Genomic DNA, 19,035 nt, shown 5'->3' on the forward strand with positions numbered 1-19,035 from the left:
TAGGCTGCTGCTAGTGTAACTTAAAAATTAATTTAAAACAACTGACTTTAAAATAGGCCAACACTCCCTCCCATACTTTTCCCCAGGCCCATAGTATTCATATGATTAATTCACCAATCTTTTATATACTTTATAGTATGATTTTGGTTCAGGGGCCCAGTATGACTGTTGTTTTGGATTAAGATCGTTTTTCTGTTCTAGACGTTCACAAGAGCAGCGAAGTAATATTAGCACTCCACTTAAACATTTATTCTCAATCAGTCATCTATTATACAACACTGTAGATTTGGGGCCCATTTTTAGTCCTTGGCTACAATTAACATTTTTTTTCAAACAAATTATAGTCTGTCATCCTAAAGAAATAACTGTACCTGACATGTGGGCTAAAGAAACAACATTTAAAAATTTGTATTTTCATATAAAGCAAAGGTTTTGTCTGCTTTGTTTAGTCTTAATGTATTTTTAATGTTTTGGCTAATCAGATATTCTTATTAGTAGAAGGTTACCATATATACCAGGCAGAGATTATTACTTTCAAAATAAAATAGATTAAAACCATATCTAAGATATTTTAATCTTCTTTTCATTTAGAAAACATTTGAGTACTTTATGTACCTTAGAGCTGACCTATAATATACATACATTTGTGTTGGATGTTGCAGAGTTCTGGGTAATTTCTGGATGATAGACTTTACCTTATAGTATTTCAGTAAGCAAAAAATGTGTATATTGCTTTATCAGTATATAGTTATTAAAGCCTACTTTATTGTTTCTTATGCCTGATTGTGTACCAGAGTCACTGTAGAACTTTTCCACATATTCATGCTTGGGCCTTTCATGTAGAGATGCTCATTGGAAGGTCTGATAGACCCTATGCACAATTACTCATATCAAACTACTAAAACACTTACACACAACTGTAAAGGCCATCTTCTTGCCCTGTGTTCTTATCGTGGTTCAGTAATCAGTTGAGAACTTATAGCACACCAGGTCAGGGTTTTGTGTCTTTTCTATTCATAAGGAATTTGGATAAGTGTTAGATTCTATTGATTCAAGTTTGAAAAAAAAGTCTTTCCTCCTATTTCTCATTCAAGCTTCTGAGACTTTTTTTTAAACATGTGTTTTGAGTTTGCAGTGGAAACTGTAATTAAACATAATGTCTTACCTTTTGCCATTCCTTTTCTCTGTGACTCAGAATTAATATTAAGGCAAAATTAAAAAGAAATAGGTTTTGACAATTTATCAACTTATAATTTTTTATAAATTGACTATAACCAATTTAATAGTTTAATAATCTAGAATTGAATGAGTCTCACATTAGATTGCAGCTGTCATCCATGTCTGATTTGAAACGTTTACATTCAAAACAACCTCATTATTCTTTTTTTTTTGGTGAGGAAGATTAGCCCTGAGCTAATATCTGTTGCCAATTCTCCTCTTTTTGCTGAGGAAGATTGGCCCTGGGCTAACATCCGTGCCCATCTTCCTCTATTTTACATGTGGGACACCTGCCACAGCATGCCTTCATGAGTGGTACATAGGTCCGTGGCCGGGATTCGAACCTGCCAACCCCAGGCTGCCAAAGTGGAGCGCGTGAACTTAACCACTATACCACCGGACTGGCCCCCAACCTCATTATTCTTAATCTCTGACTTTATAATAAAGTAAATTTAATATATAAAAAATCCATATTAATATGGATTTGTTAAAAACATACTAAATGGAAGAAGCCAGACACAAAAGGTCACACAGTGTATGATTCCATTTATCTACAATAGGCAAGTCTATAGAGACAGAAAACAGATAAGTGGTTACCAGGAACTAGGGGGAGGGAGGAATAGTGAGTCACTGCTTAATGGATACAGGATTTCCTTCAGGAGTGATGAAAATGTTCTGTAACTAGATAGTGGTGATAGTTGCACAACATGGTGAATGTGCTAAATGCCACTAAATTGTACTTTAAAATGGTTAAAATGGTGAATTTTGTATGTATACCACAATTATGTTAAAAAAAAATACCTTGGAGAGTACTGTAAAGTAGGGGAGAAAATTCCCTTGAATGCTACTACCTAAAGGTAACCATAGTTAACATTGTTAATATTATTATGTACACCCAGCTTTGGTTTTCGGCATGTATATTAGTTTCCTAGGGCTGCCGTAACAAATTACTGCAAACTAGGTGGTTTAAAATAACAAAAATTTATTCACTCACAGTTCTGGTGGCTAGAAAGTCTGAAATCCAGTCTAGACTGTCTGAAATTGGTTCTTTTGGGAGGTTCTGAGGGAGAATCTGTTCTGTGGCTATCTCCTAGCTTCTAGTAGTTGCCAGCAATCTTTGTAGATGTCTCACTCCAGTCTCTGTCTTTGTCTTCACATAGGCTAGTGCCCACCCTAATCCAGTATGACCTCATTTTCACTTAACTAATTACATCTGAAAAGATCCTGTTCAAATCAAGTCACATTCTGAGGTTCTGGGTGAATATGAATTTTGGGGGTATACTTTTCAACACAGTACAGCATATGTTTTGATTTTTTATATGGTTGTTGTTATGTTATATAAGTAAATTTTGTGTACCTTTATTTTTCTGTCTCGTAGATGGCATAAACATCATTTTAATTGTTGTTTGGTATTTCATCAAGTGGTTAATTCACTATTTACTTAACACTTTTTATGTTGTTGAACATTTAAGTAGTTACTAATTGTTGCTCAATTGTGGATAATTATTGTTAATATGTGGTAGATTTCTAAAATTAGAATTACCAGAGTAAAGTATATGAACATTTATAACTTCCAGTTTCAGCAAACAATCTGATATCTAATTTTTTTCTTCATCCTTATACTGGCGTACTGTCAGTACTTATGTACCGACCTGCATGTAGATTGATAATATTACTTCCCTTCCATCTCTTGTGGTCTCTTAGAATGAAACATTATTTACACAGCTTTTACAGTATTACTTTGGATTAGACCCGTATATTTGTTGACCTAGATCCTTTGCATGAAATGGTAGCCTGGATATTCACTATCTTTTATTTCTAATTTAAATAGATCAGCATTATGAGAGATGATTTGTAAATATTACCTTATTTTATACATTATAAAAGGAAATACTTGGATTATAATAAACATGCACGTGTACCTATGAGTATCTTTTCTTTTTCTCTATTTTAGCATGGATGTGTTTCAAAGATTAGGCTCAGATTCAGCTCTGACTTCTTCAAAAATAGCATCATTTGAAGAAGCATTTGTATATCTTCAAAAGTTAATGGCAGCTGTGAAGGATATTCTTGAAGGAATTCAGAGGTAAACACTAATTAAAGTTTCATTTATTTATTAATTTTCTCTTTCTTGTAGGCTTATCAGCTTTTTCAGAGTTGCTGGAAGTCTTTCAGCAAGTTTTATACACTAATGGCTTTTAGATTTCTCTCTCCCTCACAAAGAATCCCTATTTCTAGTTTGGACCACAAGAGTGTTTCCGCTTTTTTCCTTTCTAGAAAAAAATATACCAGATTGTAAGCTTCATAAGGAACTTTATTTTCTTTATTGTGTAACTATAGCTCCTGAAACAGTGTCTGGCACGTAATGGACACTCAATAGTTACTTGTTGAGTAAATCTATGTCAATTACCACTGCCCTGTTAAAACAAATATATGTTAATATTTGTTAACATGATTGATTTCCTCCAACACGGTCTCACAGTACTACAAACTGAAAAAGTTTGAGAAGCAGCATAGTCTTATGATGCTTTGAGACTTAAACATATATGATTATTTTAAATATTTGTGAAGCATACAGAAAACATAGTGCCAGAAAGCTGTAGAATGGACCATAGCACCTTTATAGCATGAAGTCAGATGTTTTCTTTTGTGCCACTAAAGAAGAATACTAAACTTAATCTTGCAAATTTTTTTGATATATACCAAAATTGCTTGACCTGAATTAGATATGCAGCTTCCTAACAGAAGAATACTATTGTTTATAAATTGAAAAACAAAATGAAAACTGATTTGATTTTAGGATGTCCAAGTTTGAAAAACTTGGATTTTCAAAACGATGGTAGTTTTTGTTTTTGTTTTTCCTTTTCTCTTTAAGGGTTTTTGGAAACTTCATCTCACTGTTAATGCACAAAGCATTTGTACCTCTTTTTGGATCATAGTTGGCTAAACGATTCTTAGAATAAAAAAATTACTGGGGCTGGCCCGGTGGCACAAGCGGTTGAGTGTGCACGCTCCGCTGTGACGGCCCAGGGTTCACCAGTTCGGATCTCGGGCGTGCACTGACGCACTGCTTCGCAAGCCATGCTGTGGCAGGGTCCCATATAAAGTGGAGGAAGAGATGGGCATGGATGTTAGCCCAGGGCCAGTCTTCCTCAGCAAAATAAAGAGGAGGATTGGCAGGTGTTAGCACAGGGCTGATCGCCTCACAAAAAAAAAAAAAAATTACCAAAGCTTTTTGCCATCCTTAAGTTAATAATAAATTGAAGATGTGGCAGATCCCAGGGCAAGTTAAATATCATCTCTAAGTTCGAATAGTCCCTTTTTTATTTAAAACAATATTAGGGGCCGGCCCAGTGGCACAAACGGTTAAATGCGTGCACTCCACTGCAGTGGCCCAGGGTTCACTGGTTTGGATCCCAGGCTCGCACAGACGCACCGTTTGGCAAGCCACGCTGTGGTGGCCGTCCCATATAAAGTGGAGGAAGACGAGCACGGATGTTAGCCCAGGGCCAGTCTTCCTCAGCAAAAATAGAGGAGGATTGGCAGATGTTAGCACAGGGCTGATCTTCCTCACACACACACACAAAAAACAATATTAAATAACAGTAGCTCTATGAAGGAGAAATATTCAGTTCTGATTTTAGCTATGTAAAAGCTATTGTACATTCTACGTTTGACACCACCTTTTCTACAAAAAGTAGAGATATCAATCTGTATGCAGTTACTCAACAAATGTTTATTGAGCCCCAGCTATACTTGGCATCATAGTAGGCTCTGGAGAATCAAAGATAAATAAGGTACAGCCTCTGACTCCAAAGAGCTTGTAGAAATAATGCAAACAATCACATTAAAACAGATAATTGTAATAGAAAGTTATTAATATTTTAATAGGGACACACGTAGTGGAGGGAGGAAGGTTTTGGCAAAAGATGAGGCTGTATCCACTGTGGAGGGAAATGTCTTGTACGCCACACAACACAGTTTCCACTTCATCCTATAGGCTAGTATTTCACACATTCAAAGCCGTTAATTATGTGCCTTGACAGGAGTGTTTCTGATCCAAAAAGCTTTGGAAATACTGTGTACTATACAACCCTCTTGGAAAATCACTATATATCACATATTAATGAGTTTTATAAACCTTTGCTGTAGAGAAACTTTTTAATTTTAGGAACTTTAAATAGGTAGATGCCTGGGTCCCCCACCCTAGCTATTCTGATGTAATTGGTCTGAGGGTGTGCCTGGCTATCAGTAGCTTAAAAAATTTCTCTAGGTGATTCTAATGTGTGTAAGCAAGTTTGAAAACCACTAACCAGTATGCCTAACTAGTGGTTTCCAAAGTGTGGAACCAGCATCATCATCACTACCTGAAACTTGTTAAAAATGCAAATTCTCAAACCCTACCAGACCTACTGAATCAGAAACTCTGGTGAGGGGCCCAGCAGTCTGTGTCCTTCAGGTGATTCTATGCCTGAGTGGTGCTCAGCCCTGGTGGCTAATTATAATCATCTGGGAGCTTTAGAAAAAAGACCAGTGGCTGGGCCCTATCCTAAACCTATTAAATCTGAATCTCTGGCAGTGGGACCTGGGCATAAGCATTTTTACTAGCTCCCCAGCTGATTCTCATGTGGAGCCAGGATTGAGAAGGGATAACAGGTACTGCTTACATCAGCTGTATCTAAAGAAATAACAACTTGAATTTTAAGGCTGATACAATTTTGTCATTCTTACCCCTAAGGACACATACCTCCAAGAATAAGAAAATATTAGTGGCTCTGCTACTTTTTAGCATGTGACCTGGGGTAAATTGTCTTGAGCCTCAGGCTTCATCTATAAAACAGGCATAATGATACCTTCCCAGAGCTTTTTGCAAAGTTACTGTGCTTTGAGAGTCAGGTCTTGGTATAACTAATCAAACCAGTGATTCTCCACTTATTTGTTGGGGAACTTGTAAAAACAAAGTGTTCTAGATCTTACCCCAGGCTTTCGAAAAATCACAGTATCTGTAGGTACCTTGTGGAGGAGGAAAGTTGTATTTTTAACAAGCTTTCCAGGGGATTTGTAGGCAGGTGATGGGGAACTACACTTGAATAAACTAATCCAACCTCCTGTAATCAGTATATTAGAACCTCTTGAGCTACCAGTAGAGGGCATTATGAATAAAAAGTTTGCTCATTTCAGGATTCATTAATCAACAGGAAACTACTAAAATGGCAAGGATTTTTTTTTACCCTTCAGGTATTAGGCGTTTAAATAAAAAAGTAATAGAGGTTAATAATTATATTATTTTGTCAAGTGTATATGTGGTCTTAAAATCTTTTAAGAAATAGTTATGTTAAATCAGAGAAGGTGGATTTTTAAATTTTTAAACACTGAAAATTACACTCAACTTTGTAGTGACTGAAAATTCATTAGCATTTTTTTGATGCTTGTTAAAATGGAATAGTTTCATTTGGTTTTGAGATACATGCTCAGTGAATATATGTCAACTCTATTTCTATTTATCATAGCAGATCATGTATGCTATTATATTAGGAATCAATAATAAGGTGACCTGTTGACCAGATTCTTCAATTAAAGAAGTGAATGAAAATATGTTTGTTAAACTAAGAGCTTGGGCTTCTAGTTGCAGATTTATCCCTTTGCAGCTGACTTTGGGCATGTCACCAATCCTCTCTAAGCCACAGCTTCTTTCTTTTTTAAATGAGAATCCTGATGCCTTCTTCAGAGAATAAATGAGATGATATAGGTGAAACTACTTTTTAAACTGTTAACAAGTGTTAGTCTTTGTTTTCTTTTTAAAGCTATGTTACATTTGAAATGTTTAAAAATGTGTATTTCAGTTTTAATATGCCTCTAAACATGATTGTGGTAAGTTAAGATTGAAGTTAAGATTGAAAATATTGGTGGAGCAGTTGTCCATACAGTTATACAATTGGGAGCAGAATATCTAATTTTGCAAAAGTTGAAAAGTGGGCAGTATTGCTGATTCCTATACTTTCTGCACACTTTCTTCTTTGGTGGGAAAGGGACTTTAATGAACTGATATGCAGTTGGTTTAGAAATTGCTTTTCTCTTTCTTTTTTTGCATTTTTAATTTTTTCTTGTAATGAGAACTTTTTTTTTTTTGGAGGAAGGTCGGCCCTGAGGTAACATCTGTTGCCAGTCTTCCTCCTTTTTTCCTTTTTTCTCCCCAAAGCCCCAGTAGATAGTTGTGTGTCATAGTTGTACATCCTTCTAGTTGCTCTATGTGGGACGCTGCCTCAGCATGGCTTGATGAGCAGTGCGTTAAGTCTGCGCCCAGGATCCGAACCCACAAACCTTGGGTGGCTGAAGCGGAGGGGGAGAACTTAACCGCTATGCCACTGGGTCGGCCCCTGCTTTTCTCTTTCTCATCTTTCCTTTTATGTGTATATAGGATTAATTTGAGTACTTTTGTTAATGATTTCCTTGTCTAAACATTAGAGAACCAGAGTCAATACTCTTTCCATGTAGATAAAAGTGTTTTAAGATTCTTTTTAGGTCATTATTATCTAGTCTCATTTTATACTTTAGTAAAATTATGAATAGATTGATCAGGTTACTCTCAAGATAACAAAAACCTTTTGCTTAGTATATAAAGATTATAAGGTTTCATTTGGAGTGGAAAATTAATTGGAGACTCATATAGCAAATTCTAAAAATAAGAAAAGTTCTACTTGTACATTAATCAAAAAATATTATTAAATGTCTATGTATGTTTTGTGCTTAAACTGGCATCTCTACAAAGTTAACTAAAAGGTCATGTACCTCAACTATGAGGCATACCATGTATCAATGTGTGCGGCTTCCGGCTTCCTCTTGAGAGCTAATATTCAAAACAACAATGAAAGTGTTGTATGTTTTTGTGTCTGTGAGGTAGACATGAGCTGCCTGGTTAAGAATCAGAGGAGGGGGCTGGCTGCGTGGCTTAGCGGTTAAGTGCGCGCGCTCTGCTGCTGGCGGGCCCGGGTTCGGATCCCAGGCGCGCACTGACACACCGCTTCTCTGGCCATGCTGAGGCCGCGTCCCACATACAGCACCTAAGAAGGATGTGCAACTATGACATACAACTATCTACTGGGGCTTTGGGGGAGAAAAAGAAAAAAGGAGGATTGGCAATAGATGTTAGCTCAGAGCCGGTCTTCCGCAGCAAAAAGAGGAGGATTAGCATGGATGTTAGCTCAGGGCTGATCTTCCTCACAAAGAAAGAAAAAAGAAAAAAAGAATCAGAGGAGAGGAAAGGGGAGAGTGAGGGGGGGAAATTGCAATCTGCCTTGATGTTACAATCATGTTTAGATGTTTCACCTTTATAAAATAGGTTTAAATTATTTTTTTAAAACAAAAAACAAAAAAATTGTAGCATTTTGAATCTAAAAATATAACTAGATCATGCCTAAGTTTGTATATTCATTTTATCACTTAGTTTAACATGTAAAACTATGTTAACACTGACTATTGACATGTCGGTATCAATTTCATGAACTCTAGATTTCTAGCTCAGGTAGCTTTAGATGCAGTGTTTGAAATAATGAATGTTTTCTCAGTTTCATACTTTGAATCGTATGGAGGGGGAGAGGGAGTTACTATTACTTATAAATAACTTGGCACATTTTGTGGGGGAGGGGATGCTTTTATATGAAAGGGTATCTCTTAAGTTTAGATAATGTATTCTTTTCTAGCTGTCATATTTGATTTGATTGTATTTATTTATCTATTTTATTTTTTATTTTTTATTTATTTTCCCCCCCAAAGCCCCAGTAGATAGTTGTATGTCATAGCTGCACATCCTTCTAGTTGCTGTATGTGGGACTCGGCCTCAGGATGGACAGAGAAGTGGTGCCTCGGTGCGCACCCGGGATCTGAACCCGGGCCACCAGCATCAGAGCGCGCGCACCCAACCACCAAGCCACGGGGCCGGCCATTTGATTGTATTTAAATGTAGTATAAGTGAGTGCTAACTGGTGCATTGAACATGATCATATCCTGGATGGGCATTCATGCCTGATCATAGAATATAATTTTGGAAAGTGAGACTACTGCTTGGATTTAGGAAAGGAAAATGATTAATTTATATCATCTTCAAATGCTTTAATAATCATCAAAACTTTAGTAACCTCTATTAGATTCCTGTGGCTTTGGTTTGAAATACTTAATAGAGCTGGTTTTCTAAAACACCATTATAGTCATGAAGTTGGGGATTTTGTGTGTGTGTCATTTACATTTTTTTTTTCTTATTAAGCCTCTAAAAAGTGAATTCCTATTACTCTCTTACCCCATTTTGACATAAGAACAAAACATATACTGGTATAATCATACATGATTCCTGGGAAAAGGAATTCTACAATCATAGCAGCTTTTCAGATCCACTAATGATTTAGCTGCCTCAAAGAGTGTAGAGTTTGCATTCGAGAGACTGTTTTATTAACTTAATACTGTGTGTTTTGGTAGCAGACCACTTGAGGTTTTAGAAAGGTTATTTAGAAAAGATCATCCTTAAGTTAACACAAAGATAACACTATTTAGGCTGTTATACAGATTAAGCTAATTGTTGAAACAGAAGGTTTTATTAGAGACATGTAGAAAATAAAGACCTTAAAAAGTAACTTTTCAGAGTCTCAACTTATTTTGGTGTGCAAGATGTCCAGCCATTAATAAAAATTTTCCTTATCTAGAGTGGAGAGGTTTATCCGTGTTTAGGTCTGACCTACTTTGTTTGAACCTTGGCCTTTCTGTCCTTAGATAATTAGACTTCACCTTCCCTCCCCCGGTAGGGTTTCCACAACTCTCAGATATCACTGCATCTCTTTATCAGATTCTCACACACCCCTTGTCCTGTCTGTCACCAAGTGTATCAGTTGCTATGTGGAGTAAGAGAAAATAATACAACCTATTATTTAAAAAGTAAGACTTAGTTACTTCACCCTCCATGCCATCATTTTGTACATAACTTTTTTGTAATTTATTTCATAATTAGCTCCTTAAGATTTTGAACACCTTTAGGACAGAAACTTTACTTACTTTTCTTTGTTTTCTTTTTCTATATCCAGATCTATACCTCTATCACAGGTACACATAGTATATGGTCAAAAAAAGTGTATTGGATGAGTGTTTTATAGTTTTTCTGGTGGAGAGCAACTGCTTTTAGGGCTGAATGCTGCTAATAGTACTACATTATGACAGTAGATAAATAGGTAATGTAGAGATTTTAAAAGAGATACAGAAGAGAGGAGTACAAGCTAAGAAAGGGTAAAGAATAGAATCAAGAGGAAGGAGGAAGACTGGAAGAGAGAGATTGAGGGGATAAAAAAGGTGTTTATGTCTAAAAGAGATGATGGAGCCTCTCGTAATTTGCCCACATAGCTCTTGGGGTCACATGTTATCCGTGATTGCTTAATCGTAGTCTCTCTATATCAGCTGTCTAAATTAGAGTTAGTAGAAGGAAAGATGGGATCTAATGGGAGTGATTGAGACTCAAGGAATATAAGCAGACATTTCTTATATAAGACATAGGTAATGTCTTAGATAAAATATAGACAGTTATTTTATAAGTAAAAGCTTTTTGTGTTATCTGTGTTGCAGTTTAATAAACACTGCTTTAACTTAGCATTTATATCAAATGTTATATATAATACATAATAAAATTGATATTAAATTAGCTGACAAAATATGTGGCATCCACATATTGGCCTGACTGAGTTATCCATCATGAACTGATATTTTTCTTAACCTGGGTCTTTAATGCTCCTGAAGATAGTAGGTCACTCATGACTAAATTTTTAGAATAACAGATTTCATTTTACATATCTGAAGCTCTTATCTATGCTTCCCAGCATTTGTAATTTAAGAATAGGAAATAAGGACATTTATTTTTATCCTAAATATCAGTGGGGTGATGCCAGTTGTTATTCCTGCCACCCCTGAAGCATTTCTAGATGTTGGTGTTCCCTTGTTTTAGTCAATAAAATCCAGTTTGGGATGACAGAATTAAATATTTCCCATCATAAACTCCTTGATCACATCAGAATTAAGCAGTCAAATATTATTATTGAAGAATATTACTTCTTGAAGATAAATATGTTAATTTGTGTATAGAGTTTTTTTTTTGCTGAGGGAGATTTGCCCTGAGCTAACATGTTGCCAGTCTTCCTCTTTTTTTTTTTAATGTGAGCCACTGCCACAGCATGGCCACTGACAGATGAGTGGTATGGTTCCACGCCGGAAATGGGGCCCAGGCCGCTGAAGTGGAGCACACTGAACTTTGAAAACTAGGCCATCAGTTAGCGGTTAAGTGCGCGCGCTCTGCTGCTGGCGGCCCGGGTTCGGATCCCGGGCGTGTACCGACGCACCGATTCTCCAGCCATGCTGAGGCCGCGTCCCACATATAGCAACTAGAAGGATGTGCAGCTATGACGTACAACTATCCGCTGGGGCTTTGGAGGGGAAAAAAAAAATTTAATTAATTAATTAAAAACTAGGCCATCAGGGCTGGCCCTGGAATTGTTTTTATTTAAAATCAATATTCTTTTAAATTTGCCTTTTGCTTTGTAGCGGGTTATTTTTACCTAATGATTTATTGATCTCCTATTTGATTAAAATTCACTGCTACTAAGTCTTATGTTAAGAAATGCTAAAACCACCAAACACTACATTTTTAGCGAAGCAGATGGCATAAATGACTAACTAAATACATGGGGTTAAACATCAGTAAAATAAATGAAACTGGGGGGAATCAATCAAAGGTGCTGAATAAGGGCTGTCATAATAATTTTAACTTAAATAGTAAGTATGTAGTAAATAAATGGGATAAAGTCAGATGATCAGTTCTAATTCCTTCTTGCAGGTAGTTCTACAAAAGGTTTAAAGTTAGAGTGTACCCTGGACTCTTGGATTAGTCTCATCTATTTTGAGAAATATCCTCTTGTGCCTCTAAAGAACTTTTAACACCTTGGTAGGCCAACCATCTGCCCATAGTGAGAAGTGATGCAATCATTGTCCTCAGGGCTGTTTCCCAGTAATATAAAAGGTTGAGTCCAACTCAGGACAGTGTTTTCTACATAGAAGACACTCCATAAATATTTATTGTATAGCAGAAACCTCTGCCATTATCTAACATTTTGATGTGCCAACCCCTATTAAGATGGCATAATAAACCTTCTAGAATCAACATATACTTACCCTTAATAATAATGTAACTGAAACTATAAGCTGTAAATTTTCCAATTAATCTTTCATTTTGCCAACATTAAGCTAGTTCATTTTTTGACATCATGTAGCTATATATTTTCCCCGACTTAATTGTTGAGCTAAGACAAATAAGTAAAATCATCAAAATTATATTTTTTATATTAAACATAGCGATTTATGCAGATTTCATTTGAACCCTTTTGATAATATAGATTAAAAAGTGTGAGCACTTTTGTACGCTGTTGTAGCATAAGGTAGTATAAAGAGTCAGCCTTCTTCAAAAGGACTTGGGTTCATTTACTAGGGAGGCTCTATTTTAGAAAAAGTGAAATACTCAGACCTTTTGGAGGATTACTAGATACTGGCTCTGAGTTAGTAGTAATCCCTGGAGACCTAAAATTCCACTGTAGTTGGAGAAATGGTCAGAGAGACAGATCTGCTTTGATTAATAACAGTGACTACTGATTTGTTTGGAAACTTGGAAAAAAAACAAGATTGGAGGATTGGTGACAGGCAAGTCTGGAGAAGAGGTGTGTGGATGGGCGTCTTACAATGGACACAGAGATGAGGGTATTTGTGTCCCACGTGAATACTCACCCGAGGCTGCCCACGGCAGAGGAGATGCTCGGTGATCAGATGGACAAGATCAGCTGACCTGCACATGCCAGTTACCCTCTTTCCCTAGCCACCCCAGGGTTTGGTCAGTGAGCTCATATACAAAGGGACAGTGGCAGGCTGGATAACATGAGCTCAAACGTGTATCTTTCCCTCATGAAGGCTGCTCTGGCAGCTGCCACTGCTGAGAGCCCAAACTGCCAACAGCAGAGGCAAATGCTAAACATTCAGTAAGGCACCATTCCCCAGGGGACCAGTAAGCTACTTAGTGGCAGTGATTTGGACCCCTTCCATCATGGAGGGGGCAGTGATTTGTCCTCACTGAAATAGATGCTCCTTTGGATATGGAATTGCCTTCCCTCACTGCTATGCTTCTGCCAGCAACTCCATCTCTTGATTTAAGGGATATCTTGGCCACTGTCTTGATATCCCATACAACTAAGACACTAATTTTATAGCAAAAGAAGTGCAACTATGGCTATGTGGAATTCGCTGGCTTTATCATATACTAATCTAAAGAAGTGGCTTTGTGAAAAACACCGGAGTGACCTGTAAAAGACTTATTTACTGTACCAGCTGTAACCGATAAGGTGCTGTTTCTCAGAATGTGTAGATCCAAGAATCAAGTGAAGCAAGTGGTAATGGTTTCTCCGCTACTGTACCAAATAACTCTTCTGGTAATAAGTACTGTTTCAGTCATTGCTCAAGTAGGAAAATAGAAACCACTCTCGGTATTTTAAACAGAAAATTTAATATATATACTTAATTTCAGTGCTGTTGGAATGACTAGAAGAGCAAAAGGGAGAAAGTGGGAATATCTGGAGGAGTAAAAAAGAAGAGGGTTTTTCATGCATTTTGAAACTTTCTTTATCCTGGTGTCCTCTGTACCATAGGAGTACAATACATGATCACTAGGATTATTTTTAAAAAGTCAACAGTTCCTCCAGATTGCTTGGAAAGAGTTATAAACAATAAAGAGAGGTGGATATGATCCTATAAAATACTTCCTGTGTAGAAATAGAAGCATTCTTCAGTTCGGTGTGTTCCATTCAATTAAGCTGTAGTTCTTATTCTTCTTACATTTTTAAGCTTAGGGCCTAATGTACAAGCAACAATCTGTCCTCAAACAAAACAAAGCAAAAAAGAAAATCCAACTTATTTTCAATACCATTAATCAGGAATTAATTTTTTTCATAAATGTGTAGATTTTCAGAGAAGTTGCAGAGATATAATTTTATTATAACCTGGGCCAACATATTTTTCATACCCATGCATTTTCGACTTTCCATTGAAAGTCATTTTAAATAGAATTCCATGTTCAGAAATTTAATTGCCAATTCTTCAACTTAGATACTTCTGTGACAAAATGATTCATTTGGGAAGGGGCCCTATTCCTTATGAATTTCTACACTCCACCTCAGGTTCGTGTCTTACCTGGGCTCTGGAGTGATTGGTTCCTGCTGCCACTATCATATCTGTCTACCACCAGCAGAGGTACTGACCTCCCTTCTCTACATGCTGAGATACGGAAAATATTCTTTCTTAGTTAACTAAGGTACAGTAGGACTTTATAGCTCAGTAAAAAGCTAATGAACATGTGACTAAGCAAAAAGAAAAAAATAGACAAATGCAGTTCAACAATTCTTTGTGCTGAACCAATCAAAAGATTAACTGCAAAAGAAATTGCATACTTTATAGTTTATCTAGTTGGTGGTTCATTTCCCTTACCTCACCCCTCACGTTCTGGGATATCTATTGCTACATAAGAAATCATCCCAAAACTTATTGGTTTAAAACAATAGCAATCAATCATTTATTTTCTCCGATGGTTCTGAGGGTTGACTGGCCTCATCTGGGGAGTTCTCACTTGAGATCTCTTGTGCAATTGTAGTCACATGGTGTCTGGAGTCATCTCAAAGGCTGCCTGATACTGGCTGTCAGCCAGAACACCAACATGTAGCAGCTCCATGGAGCCTGAGCTTCCTCAAAGGCTGAAGGCTGGGTTCCGAGAGTGTCCCAGAATATCAGGTGGGAGCTATGATGCCTTTAATGACATTGCCTCAGAAATCCTATAGCATCATTTTCCTTGTAGTCACAGACCTGCTTAGATTCAGGAGGAGGGAACATAGACCCTACCTGTTGATAGGAGGAGTAAAGTCAATATTACATTATAAGAAGAACCTGTGGGGTGAGAGATCTTGTTGTGTGGCCATCTTGGAAAATACAATCTAACACAGTCTGCCTCTGGCCACAACAGTTTACATCCCTTCTAATAGCAAGTATATTCATTCCCTCTTCCCAAGATCCCCAAATTTTATCCCATATGATATTAGCTTCAAGTCCAGGATCTCATCATTTAAATCAGGTCCTGAGTAGTTGACTCGAGACACCTTGGGTGTGACTCCTTTTGTTCGGCTCCTTGAATGCCGTTCCTTTCTATCTTAGCTACAATGGACTAAAGAGACAAGTTAGTTCCCCCCATGTTTCAACATAAAATATCAAGACAGGCATGGAATAACTACTATACACCTTCACATTCAAAAAGGGGGGGAAACAAGAGGCACAGAGGATCCCCAGCAATTCTAAAATCCAGCTGTGTACATGTTGCCACTTGATTAGGGCTCAGTCCTGCTGCCTGGGAATTATTTACAGCCGCTCCTGACTCTGCTTCTCTGGGCTCTTGGTTTTGACCTCTGAACTTTTTCCATAAGAAAAGTAAGCTGAACCTGTGGAGCCTTCTCAGCCTGCTTCCTGCGGATAAAAGGTAGGGGAGTCCGAAGATCTTTTTTCATTTTATATTATCTCTATCCCATTTAGTCCAAGTGGTGGTGCTTCTACCAGAATAATCCTCTAAAAACTATTTTCTATGAATCTTATTAGGGTTGACTCCATTAGACAGAAATCACAACGCCAAGTTTCTTTGACTACAGTGTGTGTCACTTAACGATCGGAATATGTTCTGAGAAATGCTTCGTTAGGCGATTTCGTCACGCGAATATCATAGAGTGGCTATATTGTTGTTGTTAGTTTTTCTGATTCCCTCTTTTATCCCACTACTAGTTTGGAAGTTGTACATTTTGTTTCTAATTTTCTTGTTGTTACCCTTAGACTAATAAATGCATACTTGATTTACAAAGTCTAAAATACCAATATCATTCAGATCCTGAATAAAACAAGGATCTTAAGAACACTTAAATTCTGGTCTCTCTCTTCTCATCTTCCTTGTCCTGACATTTCCTAACATGTCTTAATTTCTAACATTATGGTTCTACATTGTTTTAAACCACCTCCCACAAATCATGTGTTATGTAAAATAGCTTTTGTTTTAGCTTTAACATATTTATTAGGTTTTTAAAAATTTCCTTTGCTTCCTTCATCCCACTCTTTCTTTTGGGATTCAGTTTGCTAACTAACGAAGCAAATTTTTTAGTACTTTTAGCAAAGCTCTGTTAGTGGGAAATGCTCTCATTCTGACTGAAATGTTATTTTGCTTTCATTCTTGACTGATATTTAGCTAAGTGTAGTTTCTAGGTTGACAGTTATTTTCCCTAAGCACTTTGAAGATATAATTTCATTATCTTCTATCTTCTTGGAAATGAGAAGTCAGCTGTCAGCACATTGCTGTTTCTTAGTAGGTAATCTTTCTTTTTCCTGAATGCTTTCAAGATTTTTCTCTATAACTTTTATGTTTGGGAGTTTTATCATAATATGTCCAGGTATAGGTTTTGTTTTATTTATCTTTCTTGAGATGTGATGTGCTTTCTTCAGTCTGAAGACTCATATCTTCATTTCTGGAAATTCTCAATCATTATCTCTTCAGTTATTGTCTCTCCCCCATTCCCCTTAACTCTCTTATTTTGGAATTACTATTCCTCACTCTCCTTATTCTCTGAGGCATATCTCTTGACTCCTTTTTTGTTTTTTCCATCTATTTTATCCCTCTGTGCTGTATTCTGAATAATTCCTCATTTATTTTCTGATTCATCAATTCTTTTTCCCAATTTTAAATAACTTAATCATTTAAAAATATATAACGCCTTCACATTGCTTAAGAAATAATTCAAAAGGTGAAAAAAAAATAGTGAAAATTCTTCTTCCCGTCCCTTTTACCTCAGCTACCCTGTTCTCTCAAGGACAACTCATTCATCTGTGGAGACTCTCTTGTTGGTACTTATGTTTATACTACCTGTTGTAGAGAGAGACTAGACGGTAAGCTCTTTCAAGGCAGGAACTCTGTTTTGATTTGTGATACATCCCACCTCATCTGAGAGTTAACATATAATAAGCAATCAGTAAGTGCAGAAATAAATAATTAGAGAGAAAGAAACTACCTGGTCATCTGGATCTTAACACCATGATTGCATAGTTATAGGTTCAAGCCACAAATTTCCAAGTTTAGTAATTTTATTTTACCAGCCTACTGAAAACTTATCAGATTCACAGTAACCACATTTAGAAGAAAATAAGCTGATATATCAGAATGCCTGTTTATTTATTTACATTGAAATCAGTAACTGCCAGCTGAACCAAAATATTTATAAATTAGGTGACTCCTAGAGGAAAGTTTACACTGCAAACTAGATGACTCCAAGTTTTCTTGCTGACTCTTGGAGGCCTTGACTTTAAGCTAAAGTAATCTCTTTTCTACTCTAGAGTTTTGTTTGCCAAATAGGTTGGCCTTTCCCCTCTTCGGTAAAATTCTTTTTCTTTAATCCCTTTTTCTAAGCTCTGTGCAGACTACTACTTTTTGTCAATTATGTCAACCTGATAGTTACCTCAAAATATTAAAACACAACTGGACAGATTTCAGTGTTGTTCACATTGCTTGCGTTGAATTCCTATTTCCCTAAGGAGATATCTTGATGGCTTTGATTAGAATTGGATGATCACTAAAGCTCTATCAGCAGTATATTTACAAACCATTTCTTAGGGTGGGTATTAAACTCATGTGTGGTATATCTAGAGGTATTTTGTATAGTGGGTAGGAACATGGACACTGGAGCCATCTTCCCTGGGTTCAGATCACTGCTCTGTTACTCCTTAGGTTCCAGACTTGGGGCAACTTAGTTAAAACCTTTGTCCTCAGTTTCCTCATATTTTAACTGTTTTATTTATTCCTTTGTTCAAAAACATTCGATTTCTCCCTTTGCCTTCTGATTAAAATATAACCTTTCCAATTTGGGAGTCAAGGCTTTCTACTGCTTGGTCCTAACATAGCTTTTTAGTCTTATGTTCCGCTAGTGTACTTTGTAGTTAAGCCAAATTAATTTTGTGTGTGTGTGTGTGTGTGCGTGGTTTTCAAGGCAGGCCCTATGTTTTCTTAATTCTGAACCTTGACACAATCTCTTCTCAGAGCCTGAAATGACCTCTAAATTTCCATGTATTTTTCAAAATCTTATCCATTGGTCCCTTCTCAGTTCAGAAGCCACCTGCTACACACAGACTTTACAGTTTGTATTGAATGCTTAAGGTTCTTAGCACATATTGCCTCCTGTTATAATTATTTGCAGACATTTTTCCTCTACTCCTAAATTATGAACTCCGTGAGGCAGGATCAATATCTTATATCCTTGGCATTCCCAAAGTATCTTGCATGTTGCTTTGAACCTAATACTATTTAAAAATAGTAATAATTTAATACTAATAGGTAACATTTATTAAATGCCTCTATGTTGCAGGCATTGTGCTAAGGTCTTTATCTACATAATCTTATTTGATTCATACAATAACCCTAGCAGAGTTGCTATTACACCTATTTTCCACGTGGGGAAGGAGGATCAGAGGGATTGTGTCATTGCCGAAGGTCGCACAGTTTATACTTGTCAGAATGATTTATTGAAACTGGTCTGATTCTAGAGAACTCACTTTTAAATACACTAAGCTTTCTGACTAGACAAATTACTTTAAATTTAGTTATATTCAATGGGTAGTTTTTAGTTGGTTTCATAGGACTTCAGAAAATTTCTAAATTTAATTTAAAAGAATATTATATGACTG

The 19,035-nt window shown here is 36.6% G+C and overlaps 1 protein-coding gene across 2 annotated transcripts in view; it reads left to right on the forward strand.

Moving 5' to 3' along the window:
• The window catches only part of SWT1 (SWT1 RNA endoribonuclease homolog), a 103,861-nt gene that overhangs the window by 55,139 nt on the left and 29,687 nt on the right, over positions 1 to 19,035 (forward strand). For both annotated transcript variants that reach the window (XM_087438909.1, XM_087438902.1), the window contains exon 16: positions 3,173 to 3,304. In XM_087438909.1, coding sequence (XP_087295035.1) covers positions 3,173 to 3,304 — 132 coding nt within the window. The remainder of the gene's footprint in view (positions 1 to 3,172; positions 3,305 to 19,035) is intronic.

This window comes from Ceratotherium simum, chromosome 2 (genome assembly GCF_057802395.1).
Source record: "Ceratotherium simum simum isolate JZ-2026a chromosome 2, ASM5780239v1, whole genome shotgun sequence".
NCBI classification, from domain to species: domain Eukaryota; kingdom Metazoa; phylum Chordata; class Mammalia; order Perissodactyla; family Rhinocerotidae; genus Ceratotherium; species Ceratotherium simum.